Source organism: Penicillium crustosum, assembly GCF_028827405.1.
Source record: "Penicillium crustosum strain IBT 35664 chromosome Unknown utg000001l_segment0_segment0, whole genome shotgun sequence".
Lineage (NCBI taxonomy): Eukaryota > Fungi > Ascomycota > Eurotiomycetes > Eurotiales > Aspergillaceae > Penicillium > Penicillium crustosum.
The window spans coordinates 7906000-7918467 of NW_026623122.1; the positions used below are offsets into that span (position 1 = coordinate 7906000).

Genomic DNA, 12468 nt, shown 5'->3' on the forward strand with positions numbered 1-12468 from the left:
TCCTTCTATAGTGCTAAGTACGCGGAAGCGACAGAGAAGTGAGCTAGTCGACAGCGAAGATAAGAGCAGTCCTCATCTCCCTCATTATGGAGATAAGGGTAGCACTCAAAAGCGCCCTGGTTTAAGAGAAGCAAGGAAGCGTGGCAAACCTAATAATGATCAATTTGTATCGTATTAGTGTAAATATATGAATATAATGAATGCCTAAGTCATTATGCAAAGGCTTCCAAGGCTTATTTCTGACCCCGGTCAAAAAAGTGACAATGTGTCAAGTTGTTGTATAAAGGCTTCTAAAGCTCATTTCTGACCTCGGTCAGAAAATTGACAGTAGTATCAAGTCATTGTACATGTAATCGAATTACTCAAAAATACAGAGAAAAAAATGCACAAATAATGCAGGTCACGAGGTCAAGAAATTCTGCTTACTAAAAAGGCCCATGGGCGCCCACGGTGTCCATGGACAATGGGCCCTAAGGGTAGGGCCCGTCCATGGGCGTATGGATAGTGCCCATCGCCCGCTTACATAAGGCCCGTGGGCACTGCCCACCCGCCCGTCCATGGGCGATGTCGCAGTCTAGGGAGAAATCGATAGAAATCGCGAGATGTACACCAATCTTCGTGTCGCGTATTACTTTGGCAGAGGTTTACTGGGTCGGCCGGGGCGGTAAGACCTTGGCGGTGTAGTGGGCCTGCCTAGGTAGGAGGACCCGATTTTGGATGGGTGACTCGGTCATGCAGGAATTACGCTAATTGTTGACGTAATCCCCGGCCGTCCTGCGCACCGCAAACACACATTAATTCCGATATCTTTATTCCAACAAAAGATATGACTTTGCATTGTTTTCAGAGTATTAGTTCTTCTATGCTTAATATATTATGCTAAATATATCTAGGTGTTGAGATATAATGTTGTAGTAGCGAGATGGCCGGGAGTTCCGTTCTAATTCCCGCTTAGTCATGTTCCGACTACAACAGAAATGAAATTGGACCAGTCGTTACTAGACTGCGACATCGCCCGTCCATGGGCACCTAGAAGGTGCCCATCGCCCGTCCACGGTGGGCCTTGGGCTATTTGGATTTTCGAGTGCCCGTCCATAACGCCCAAGGCCCACGGGCATGCCCACGGCGGGCATGCCCACGATGCCCACCATTATATAAAGTTGTCTTAAATATATATAAAAATTAGATATATAGTAAATTATAGTATATATATTTATATATATCTTATTAAAAATCCGGAATTATGATTGTAAATATATAAAAAATATAAATTTAGTTGAAATATTTTGAAATCTGTCAATTAAAATCACGTGTTGCGCTAATTTTGCTTACTAAAAAGGCCCACGGGCGCCCACGGTGTCCATGGACAATGGGCCCTAAGGGTAGGGCCCGTCCATGGGCGTATTGATAGTGCCCATCGCCCGCTTACATAAGGCCCGTGGGCACTGCCCACCCGCCCGTCCATGGGCGATGTCGCAGTCTAGTCGTTACTTTGAGGCAAAGGGCCTAGAGTACACTCAAGAATTTTAAATGGTACAGCATGATAGTGAATGAATTTTTAGACAATGATGAAGCCATCTGGGCTATGGAGATGAGGAGCTCAAGGCCTAGACTTACGGGTCAAGGGCTTTATCTCGGACCAGAGCTGAATTAAGCGATCCGCTTCCCGGAGATCCGAAAAGCCGAGGTACATATGCGGGCCTTCTCCAAATCCAGTTTCTGCATTACTAATTCTCACGGACGCAAACGGAAAATCCGATGGGCAACCCCTTCCTTATATTTCTGCCCTGGTGCGTCTACTTGGTTATCAAAATGCATCTTCAAAGGGGCCCGATGGGGTGCTGCTTTGATTTCCGCATCCTCGAGAAATTATATTAAGATCCAGAACATAGATTATTTCAGTGAATCCGTGATCAGCGTACTCTTAAACCTCCCAAAAGCCGAAATCCGAGAGAACCAATCAACTTTCTCATATTCCGAACCTCTCTCGGAAATTCTCTGATCAGGCTGTTTTTAAGGCCTGTTGGCCAATCGGCGAATCGGTCGGAACTGTTCTCTGGCAAATTCCCCAGGCCAAAAGTTCCTCCCAAGACTTGTCTCGGAAAAAAGAGCGACTTCTTTCCTACCCCTTGTTCAACCAATTAGCCCACCATGGACCACTCTCGGATCCCGTTGCCCCCAACGGAAGACAGCGCATCCCATATCTTGACGTTTCCCCAGGGGAGAAAACTGCCAGCCGTAAGTTAAGCGAGTTTCTCTTTTACAGTCTCATGCGCTAAGTTCTGTGAAAACCCATGAGTAGTGTGACTCATGCCACAGCAGAAAGGTATCTTCGGCTTCTGGCACTCATTACCTCTTCATCACTACAGGGCCTTTCTGAAATCTGGAATAATGACCTGCCTGGACAGATCAAATGTGACAGGGAACAAATCTGCCGCAGCTGCGCGGATAGTAAAATCCTTTATCTACGAACGCGTCGAAGGAAGCGCCGTACCATCCCGTTAAAGTGAGTCCGTTGCATGTCAATTTTTGAATGCAATTTACTAAGGTTGCTATCAGCAAGAAAAGTTATTCGACCAACCCACGGGCATTGTCGCAGAATCTTGGTGAGACCACAGCACCTGGCGATTTGGGCCATTTTTCTTGCTTCCATGCTGCCAATATCACAGACCGGGGATTCAACGGGGCAAAGTCCTCGGTAGACGAGGGGGATGAGATATCCCAGAACCGAGCCAACCCTCAGTTGACAGCTTCTTCGCGGGTTAATACCAGCCCGGTATTCATACCTGACGATCCTACCTCCGACCTAGTTGAAACCAGGGACTGCACAAGCAATTTGATTCGACAGGAGCTTGCTTCCCATGGAAACCTTTCCCCAGACCAAGTCCACATCCTTGAGTCAGCTCTCTCGCTTGTTGGGAAATTTGCGTCCTCATCCCATAGTGTAGAAGATACACAGGATGAGCACCATGCAGATAATGAAGTACCTTCGACGGAACTTCCAATGGAAGTGTTTTATATGTTACTTCACGGTTCGTTATTCTCCATTTTTTTCCCTTCCAAAGCCCGTAAATAACCCCAGCACCGTTCAAAGAAGGGCCTCTTGGTCAAGAATCTGGATGGTATGCGAACTGGCCGGATCACATCTCGCCCAAGATCTTGGAACGCAATTGCTTGGCCCTGGGTAACCTCACCGTGGGAAGCCAACTTGCTCTTCAATACACATTGTGTATCCTTTCTAAAGCCACAATATTTGTCAGTCGCTGGCTACGCTTCTGTACATCTGAAGGTTTGGTGGACCGTCTCGAGCGATCAAGAAGGTCGTACATCGCTTCCGGTCTCCGATGTTTGAAAGAGATTGATTTCACCAGGACACCAAGTCTCCCAATGCTCCAAGCACTACTCTCAGGTGTATGCGTCCCTCTTGAAAATGGTGCATGAGATCCCTCTTTGTTGCTAATAATTAACAGGCTTCTCTTGTACAGCTTCTCGGTGAAACTAGTCGCTCGTGGTTTTTGACTGCGTTAGCTGCTAGGAGCCTTGTGGCTCTAGGATATCACCACTTATCCCCAATTTTCCTTGCCAGCAACGACGGATCCGAAATTCGGCAGACTGTATATTGGTGCTATTACATGGATAAGACATTAAGCATGCTCCTGGTTCGACCATCCTCTTTACCGGACTTGCCGTTTGACCCAGCGACGTTGGTGCACCTCGACCCCAAGAACCCTTTGACTTATAAAGTAAAGATCCTGGTGCGACTCGCCCAAATCCAAGATTCCTATCTTGCTGCTCTGATTCGGAGGCAAAACAATCGCCCCTGCCCACCAGAGCTTGTGGAATCTCTTCGACTGAAGCTAGCTTCTGTTCGCCAAGACATCCTAGAGGTAAACTAACTAGTTGACACCTTATTCACCTCAGTCTAACTTTCTTCAGTCTCGCTCTCGATACATCCACCTACCTGCTCTCAAAGCTGAGTGGGATGCTGTTGACTTTACATACTTCTCGATAGCCACCACTGTCCTTCGTCTCAATTCAATATCCTTGCATGATCAGGCCACACGTGAAGAGTGTGTACAATATGCACGGAAAGCTCTGTGGTCAATGCAAGAGTGTTGTGCACTTATCTCTAGTAACTCAAAATTCACGACAGATTATCTTTTCTGGTAAGGTCGGCCCTTTCCCCCAAGAACCACAGCCTCATTAGAATATAGGACCGTCCTCTTGTACCCTCTTACTCCTTTCTTTGTGATCTTCTGCAATTTTGTTGCTACTTCAAATTTTCATGATCTAATGCTTCTGAAAGACGCCACTGCAACGATTTCTAGTATCCCAGAGCATTTCCTATTCAGCAAAAACCTTCAAAAATTGTTGAGTCAATTAATCGCTCTTTGTTCGCATCTTGAGACCCCATGGAAGCACACCCAGATTGACGAAAGGGAGAAAGATCCAGGACCAAGTTGCAAAACACCACAATTGCCTCTTCCTTCTCCCATTACGACATCAAATGGGGCCGTGATTAGTGAACTGTCTCATATGAGAACGACATCCGACACATCTGTTACACCGGGTACAAACATGAGTCCGCAGGTTACCCTTGCATCGTTTGGACAAGAAGGCGCTCATGCTGAACCAAAAAGAAACTCGATCTGGGATGACGAGCGGCTGTGGGAGTTGTTCAGCGTTCAGCCGTCTGTAGAATGGTTTGATTCAGACTACTTCACGAATTTCATAAGCAGCTAAGCTTGAACGGTCATGTCGACTCCCCTATCTAAGAATAATTGGACAATGTTATGGTGTTTTCAGATGAAGCAGCCTGGAGATCGTTGTAGTAGCAACCGCACTGTATCTTGACCCTGGGCCCCTTGTCTAATACTTTGACAGTTTCGCGATGGCCTCCAGATAAAGCAGCTGGAGCAGCGTCACCATAGTTGCCACCATGTGGGTTGAAGTTTACATGAACAGAGATTGAATTGAGGAGCATCCACGGCAGAAACCAAGCATGGCGAGAAGATAAGGTTTGAGACTAAGGGTACATGTTTGTTTTCTACCCTTTAATTACAGTAGCAGGCATCCGCGAAGAAATGTTTCTTATCGTTAAATTGACTTCTTTTGCTGATGAACGATGACACAGCCGCTGGTCATATTAGTACCAACGCAAGTTTGAATGTACGGTAGCTCTAATTGAGAATAGGAGGATCCCTCTGAGCGCTTTGCGTTCAGAAGATTCATACTTGTGCTCTCCAACTCGCCAGATTCAACGTATATTTGTATGCCACAGGTGCCGATCGTTTCTGCCCATAGGTAAATATAATGTCCCATGCTGGGGGCTTTGATATGTTGCCCCGCCCCCTGTGGGTGAAACCATACTCAACATAGCGGTACATCCAACAGTACACCAGCCAGTCAATTTTCGGGCCCTATACAAGTTCTCCCTAAACATACCGCAACTTTGAGGCATGTTTTCAGGTGTCACTCACCTAGCACCTTCCCAATCCCACTTGGCACAATCGACCTCCATGTATGCTCGTATTCTATAGACCCACCATCCAATTTCCCGGTCTACAGAAATGAGGGATTTGAGAACGTCACCCCGGTGCTATTGTTGGCCTTACTCACATTCAAGGTCCTCGCACTCCTTTTCTAGTGCCTCTTCACAAATAGGATCAGGTAAGTCGATTCCAAGACAGACAAATGGAGCTCCAAATCCTCGCAGAAGTCTCCAGGACCGTAATATATGTTTGCGCAAAGCCAAGAGCTCAGACATTGTCTTAAGGCCTGCCTGTCCTTATAGAATACCAGGCAAGGCCAAGCGGCTCAATCCACTCATGGTGTTGCATACTGTATTATGATCTGAGAGGTATTAAGATACCAATGTTTAGATATTCACATCCAAGGTAGGTATTTTATGAAATATCATACTCTAGAACGGGAAAGAGGTGTATGCCGTATCTTGTATGTTGAAAATACTCTCAGCCCATCTCCGCAATATCTTACTACTCCAACCATTTTACCACGGGTCTAGCCTTGGGCTGGGGAAAACGAAAGATATATTTACTGCAAGGAAAAAAGAATAACATGTGTTGATTGACAAGCAGTATCATAGATCCTTCACGACTCATGTTGTCTACTGCCATCTAGGTTGGGAAACGTACTTTCGAGAAAATTGGAGATCTGAGGTAACTCTAGGGTGAGGTCTAGATTGCCACCAAGAAGATCAACTGGCTCGACTGAAGGACCAGAAAGCTCGCCCATTTCACTCCGTGACAAATCCTGCAACCAGGGAAAGAGGGCATCGTCGAAAGGTTCCGACTGGAAAGAGTCGGCGGCGCAGGGAACGGCATCCATGAAACCAGAGCTCGCCATATTACTGGTACCGAGCTCGTTTGAATTTTCCTATAGCGAAGGCCGTGGCCAAGTTTCTTGCTGCGAATCATAGCATGCCGCCGGTTCAGATTCACTAGCAAAAAAGCCACCATTGCTGGTTGCAACTAGGTCAAGGATGATCTTCCGCGTTATTTGAATTGCAGGGAGCCTGGCCACCGAAATTCCGCGCTCAATGGCACACAGATAGCCGATGAGCATCGCACCGCGCGAGCCAATTCCTGATGTATCGGCCCGGGTAAGGAGCAATGTCTGAAGTTCGGCCAATCCCTTCCGTCGAGAAGAAATATTTGGAAACACTCTCTTTTGAGAGGCCGCATGGATAAGATCAAGGGATAGTACGATCCCTGCAGCAACAAGCCAAAGGGTGGTTGTCCACAAGCGATAGAACGTGGGTTGTAACCCACGGTTAGACAGATCTATTATTGTCTCAGAGGCCTGTATATAAGCTGTGTAAGATTTTCTGTAAGCTGAGTCTTTGAATAACCTCACAAAGTATGCTCTGTGGATTAAATATGTGCGGTAGGCGAGCAACATTCCTATCACTCTTCCGGTATTGACCAATCCTAGGGGAACAGCAGTTGATTGCATTGCGCGTTGCAAGTCTAGAGGAAGACTTTGGGATATCCGTTCGAGATCAAGCGATAAAGATAGAACTGCCTCATACGGGGGATTCTGATTAGGAAGAAGGTTTCCGTACAGTTTGTATAATATTTCTGACGATTTGCAGCATGCAAGAAAAAAGGTCAACGAATGTGTGCCAGAGCTATGGGCAGCAGATGCTCCGTTGTCTGTCAGATCTGGCAATACTGTATTAAATTGAGTGGGGGAAATTGCTATTATGAAAGGTGTCAGTGAGCGTTATAAGGAAACTAACGACTTTAACTGACATGTATATCGGTGATATGGCAAAAAGTACCATTCTGCCTCGACAATGTGCCACCACACACGGCGACCTATCTCGCGTTGAAGAAGATTTTCCTCTGAAAGAGCTTGGGAATTACCCAAAATGTGCAAGTTCATTGCCCGGGCCATGCCGAGGACAAGGCTACCCATGGAAACATGGATGAGCGTATTCCCCGACAAATGAAACGCATGATTCAATGTCAGAATTGTCTCACAGGCTGTAAGAGAAGGATGAGTCAATCCATTACACCGAAAGAAGGTGGCAACGCTACTATCGAACCAAACTTTAGAAAGTCTTTACAGCTCTTGATGGTCGAACCCTCTCAATTGAGCCTGCTCCTCGTCCAAGAAGAATGCCGATGTACTCAGCACGGCGAAGAGTAGTGCTAGCACCATACCATCCTGTGGTTTCTGCTGCTCGTAATCTGTCCAAAAGGTATCATGCTGTTGTACCAAAGTAGGCTGATGCAAGCATGCACACAGATAGTCAAGGTGCTCACAGTACCATTTGAGCAGTTTTTGAGATTCATGCCGCCGCGGAAGGGCCAGCAGACATGTTGAGAATGGTATAGACGAGAACCATCGAGAAGGCACAGACTCTGAGGGTCTCCTGCCCGCAAGTAAAAGCGAACTACCCTGCCATCTCCGCTTTTCTCCAATCCCCAGCGCAGCTTCTTCTATGGCACCGGCAAGCCCATTCTCATTGAACTCCTCGGCATCGGTAAACTGAGGTTGCGGCGTACTGCTCCGTAGTGAGATAGCAGACTCTACCCGCTCCAACCGGCTGCGTAGGCTGTCGAGCTCAGCCTGAATCGCAGGCGGCACCGTCGAGCTGTATCTCGTCTGAACTTGATGCTTGGCTGGCAAAGGCAGCTGCCGGCGACACAATTCTGCCTCGCCCCTCTCTATACAAGCGCGGCATGGTATTTTTCTGTCACATTTAATCTTGCGCCGGCTGCATTCGCGGCAACTTTTAAGACATCTCTGTCGTGGCTCTTTATGTAGGCTTGTCTCAGTATTTTCTTCTTCGGTTAGGCTAGACACTGCGGAAAGCCTCGGTTGGATAAGGGGGTAAGAGTCTGGCATGGTGAAAATTCCATCAAGCACAATAGTTACCCTTGTTCGCTCCGTCTCTGATTCTGCCCGCTACGGTAATAATCAAAGGCGGTGAGATTTTCTAAGCGAGCTGACCGGATGGATCCCATTTACAGCGGACTTATTACGGAGTATAGGGATCACACAAGCCCACATCCCAATGCCTTCACCGCTTCTTCACCGCCTCTTCTTCCGCCCTCATATCTAACTACCCTCATGCCGATGTAGCTTATCCGTGCCTTTCTGCCCGCCCAAACTGTTGCCTCGGCTATGCGGGATTCATCAAAATCGCTAGATTTACGCATCTTTAGTGGTTGAATTGGCAAGTAGGCTACTAGTACAAAAATGCCCGGGGTTGCGGAAAGCCCAGGAACCCGGCCCCCCAAACCCGGTTAAGAGTGATTATAAAGAAATGAGAAGGAAGCAATTCTCATGCGACTGGCAATATCTGAGTTCAGCAATTTAACTAGGTATGTACGGATATTCAGGCTCGGATCAGAAGAGATTTCAAACTTGTTCTTTCTAACTAGTAAAACATGAGGGTTTTATAATATGATGGGGAAATTCAATCAACAAGAAGGAAAGTAGAATGTTGGGATTCCCATTGCTTCTCCTTCGAAAGACGGATAATCAATGCGATCATTGAGGATCAATATAAAAAGCAAAGGATCTTGGTGTGCAGTGTAGATCAGATTGCATCTTTATGGTCGATGCGTACCAACTGATCTACACGCATATGTATATGCCCACAATTTCTTTTTATATTAATATTTAATTCAGGGTATAATAAGTACAGGAGCTTAAAGTGTTAAAAGAATATAAGACAAGACTAATAATATTATAGTTCTATCGATCAGTGATCCTAGAAGAGATCCACAAGAGGCCTATAGAATCTGTCAGCATGTGTACTATGAGGAACCGGACCCTGAACAATACGTGACCATTTATATCTAAGGAAAGCTGAATTTGACGCATTTTTGGTTCATTAGGTCTATCATGTGACCGTATCCGTCCTTGGGCGCCCACCTAAAGTCCGACAGAATCTAACTCAATCGATACTTGCAATGATAAGCTAGAGTTACCAGGGAATATATGAGTACGGGTTTAAGGAGAAAGCGAAAGGCTATGGAGGCTAATACATTCATAAAGATTTAAAAAAGAGCATTATGACTTAATGATAATTTTGTCTTTTTATTCGGTCGTAGTATATAGGAGGAATCCTGAATTTTACAATTAGTTAGTTAGTTAAACCGTATGTATTACTTAAGCAGTCACGTGGATAAAGTGCACAATGTTATGACTAGACTGCGGCACGGTTTTGGTTGCGGTCTTAGGTTGAAGACCAAAATCAAAAACTTGCGGTTGCGGTTAGCAAGGTAAAAACCGCAACCAAAACTCTTTGGTTTTGGTTAACACTTTACCAACCAAAACCGAACCCGCAAATTTGCGGTTAACCAAAACCATAGTGCGGTTAACCAACGGTTAACCGTAAATACATAATTTTCAAAAATCCTTCCTATTTTAGTAGTTTCGTGATCTTTATGCAGCTATCTAATAATGCATTTTTACACCATGTTTTGGTTCTTACAGGCAGATTATGTTAATACTACTAATTAACTTTGGAAAGATTTTGAAATCGAATTGTATTTAAGTCTGATTAGTGTATATTAATTGAGTATTAGTATAGATTTATCTAGAACGGTAAGTGGATAGTGGTAAATGTGTGGTTATAGATGCTTTTGAGACTTGGTCGGCTTTGCTGCGGAAATATATATCGAACACTGTAAGGGAGTCATTCTATTTCTGAGTAAACTAACATTTGAAACCTCGATTTCTCCTAATTTACCTCCAATGATAATTTATCCTAAATATAATATAGAGTTAGCCAAAATTAAGTTTTTAATGGCTTTCTATTGAATAAAATCCTATAAAAAATAGAAGTAAATCATGAGTTTTAATGATCAGTTAAAGTAGCATATGGTTAACGTATTCGGTAAGCGAGTCGGCCATGTAAGCCAGCCGGCCACCCCCAAAACATATAGTAAATGCGATAAATTACAACTTGGTATCTCAACAACAGTAGTCTATATAAAGATTCCCTTATAGTCTAATGCTTTCTAGGTAATATCTAGTCTCTCTAGGGAGTTTGGGAAATATATATGACTTTGTTGTTAAGATATATATATTTCTGGCTTTTGGCAACGTAATTTTCAATACCATGATAATGTACCTTTTCGATTTCCTTAAGATTGATATATAGTATTCAAAATCCTTATCAATAGCTATCGACAAGTAGTGAAATCAAATAAAAGTATTGGCGTTGAGATATCAAGTTATAATTTATCGCACTTACTATGTGTTTTGGGGTGGCCGGCTGGCTTACATGGCCGACTCGCTTACCGAATACGTTAGTTTGCGGTTAGTTTGTGGTCTTTGCGGTTACCTAGCGGTTATCCAATAGTTAACCAAGAAATAACCGTACTACTAGATAGCGGGAACCAATTAGCTTACAGGATTAACCAGCAAACTATAATTGCTTTTGATATCTATTGATTCCCCCCGGTCGCAACTTATTCCCTTTCATCCCAAAGCGAATCCCTAGTAAGTTTCCTTTTCTCCCAACTAGACCCCTACTACTTCGGCCTTTCTTCATAATGGCTTATTCTCAAGTATCTGGTTTTACCGATCAGTTTTCTGAGGCTGACTTTCTACAGTCAGACGATCTACCTACCCCTAGCAATACCTGCCGAACAGCCACGTCGGTTGCCCTGTCTGATCCTCGCCAGTCTTCCCAACAGCTAGCACCATCCTCGTTAAAACGCGTTGGCCCTCGGTTCCACCAGATCTGGATACTGTACGATACAAATCCTGAGATGGAGCAATCCCGCTTACAATTTACGGAATGGTGGCTACAGACCGAGTTCGGAGTAAAGGAGGATGCTAGAGCTTCGATCGGCTGGGATAATGAGAAAAGATCAAGTGTTTAGGATGAATTTGACCAAGTTGCACACGAGAAGACTGGCGAGCCAAAGATCATGTGCAAGCGCTGCCACACTACCCTTACTCATCCCCAGTTACGCCGCGGAGGAACAAGCCCGATGAATACGCATCTTAAAAGTACTACTTGCAAGCCTGGGCTGCAAAGAAGAGGGATTGATCAGCTACTACTCCAATCGGTCAGTTTAAAAGTTATCTCATTCTTCTACCACTATTTACTAACTCTCTTCTTATTCAGCCCCAGACTCGATCGCCACAGTCCTTCTCTGAAGATCTTCTTATCCACCATCTTCTCCAGCTCATCACTATTGCCCGACTCCCATTCCGTATACTTAAGCGTCCTGAGTTCCAACAACTTTGTGATGTCATTCAACTAGCTCCTTCCAAGATTAAACTACCCTCTGCTCGGTCTATTCGTCGTCGGCTAGACCTAGAGGTTCAACAAGAACAACAGAGTGTGCTTGATAAGTTACCACAAGAGAGCAGACTCTCAATTGCATTAGACTGCTGGACATCACCCTTTTCCCAAGCATTCATGGCAATTACTGGCTATTTCCTCGATAATGACTGGGAGTATCGTGAGGTCCTTCTTGGGTTTGAGCCACTACATGGTCCACATACTGGAAGCAATTTAAGTTCCGTCGTTATCAACATTCTTGAAAAACACCAGATCACTGATCGGATATTATCGATCACGACAGATAATGCAACGAACAACAATACCATGATTAATAGCATCCAAGAAGAGATCAAGGTACAAGGGATTGGTGACACAGGGGTCTTTCGGATTCCATGTCTCGCCCATGTGATTCAGCTGAGTCTTAATCAATTACTGGGGAAAATGAAGGCAACACCCATTAATGATGAGACTGAGATTGAGTGGTCGGATGAGCGTGCATACTCAACACATCCTAAGCGCACAAACAGAGAGATAGTTGATACTCTGAATAAGGTAAGTCTTCCTTCCTCTCTTTTACTACCAGATCACTAACTTCTCACTCTATACCTAGATTCGGAACCTTGCTATCTTCATCAATGCAAGCCCACAGCGCCGCGAAGCCTTTTTAGGCCTTCAGACCGAAGAGC

The 12468-nt window shown here is 45.0% G+C and overlaps 5 protein-coding genes across 5 annotated transcripts; 1 reads left to right on the top strand and 4 right to left on the bottom strand.

The window, feature by feature from the left end:
* Positions 1 to 2151: 2151 nt before the first annotated feature.
* N7487_002969 (fungal specific transcription factor domain-containing protein) lies at positions 2152 to 4743 on the top strand (the record flags this gene model as incomplete). The annotated part of the gene is made up of 7 exons (XM_056870716.1): positions 2152 to 2238; positions 2370 to 2506; positions 2560 to 3032; positions 3083 to 3411; positions 3471 to 3887; positions 3937 to 4166; positions 4215 to 4743. The coding sequence occupies 7 exons, from the start codon at positions 2152 to 2154 to the stop codon at positions 4741 to 4743; spliced, it is 2202 nt and encodes a 733-aa protein (XP_056735500.1).
* A 733-nt stretch (positions 4744 to 5476) lies between these two features.
* N7487_002970 (uncharacterized protein) lies at positions 5477 to 5767 on the bottom strand (the record flags this gene model as incomplete). The annotated part of the gene is made up of 2 exons (XM_056870717.1): positions 5477 to 5562; positions 5620 to 5767. The coding sequence occupies 2 exons, from the start codon at positions 5765 to 5767 to the stop codon at positions 5477 to 5479; spliced, it is 234 nt and encodes a 77-aa protein (XP_056735501.1).
* Positions 5768 to 6111: 344 nt separating this feature from the next.
* Positions 6112 to 6366, bottom strand: N7487_002971 (uncharacterized protein; the record flags this gene model as incomplete). The annotated part of the gene is given in 2 exon segments (XM_056870718.1): positions 6112 to 6137; positions 6156 to 6366. The coding sequence occupies 2 exon segments, from the start codon at positions 6364 to 6366 to the stop codon at positions 6112 to 6114; spliced, it is 237 nt and encodes a 78-aa protein (XP_056735502.1).
* Positions 6367 to 6396: 30 nt separating this feature from the next.
* N7487_002972 (uncharacterized protein) lies at positions 6397 to 6975 on the bottom strand (the record flags this gene model as incomplete). Its single annotated transcript, XM_056870719.1, has 2 exons — positions 6397 to 6822; positions 6877 to 6975. 2 exons carry the CDS (start codon positions 6973 to 6975, stop codon positions 6397 to 6399), a joined length of 525 nt encoding a protein of 174 aa, XP_056735503.1.
* A 612-nt stretch (positions 6976 to 7587) lies between these two features.
* N7487_002973 (uncharacterized protein) lies at positions 7588 to 8376 on the bottom strand (the record flags this gene model as incomplete). Its single annotated transcript, XM_056870720.1, has 1 exon — positions 7588 to 8376. The coding sequence occupies one exon, from the start codon at positions 8374 to 8376 to the stop codon at positions 7588 to 7590; it is 789 nt and encodes a 262-aa protein (XP_056735504.1).
* Positions 8377 to 12468: the final 4092 nt, after the last annotated feature.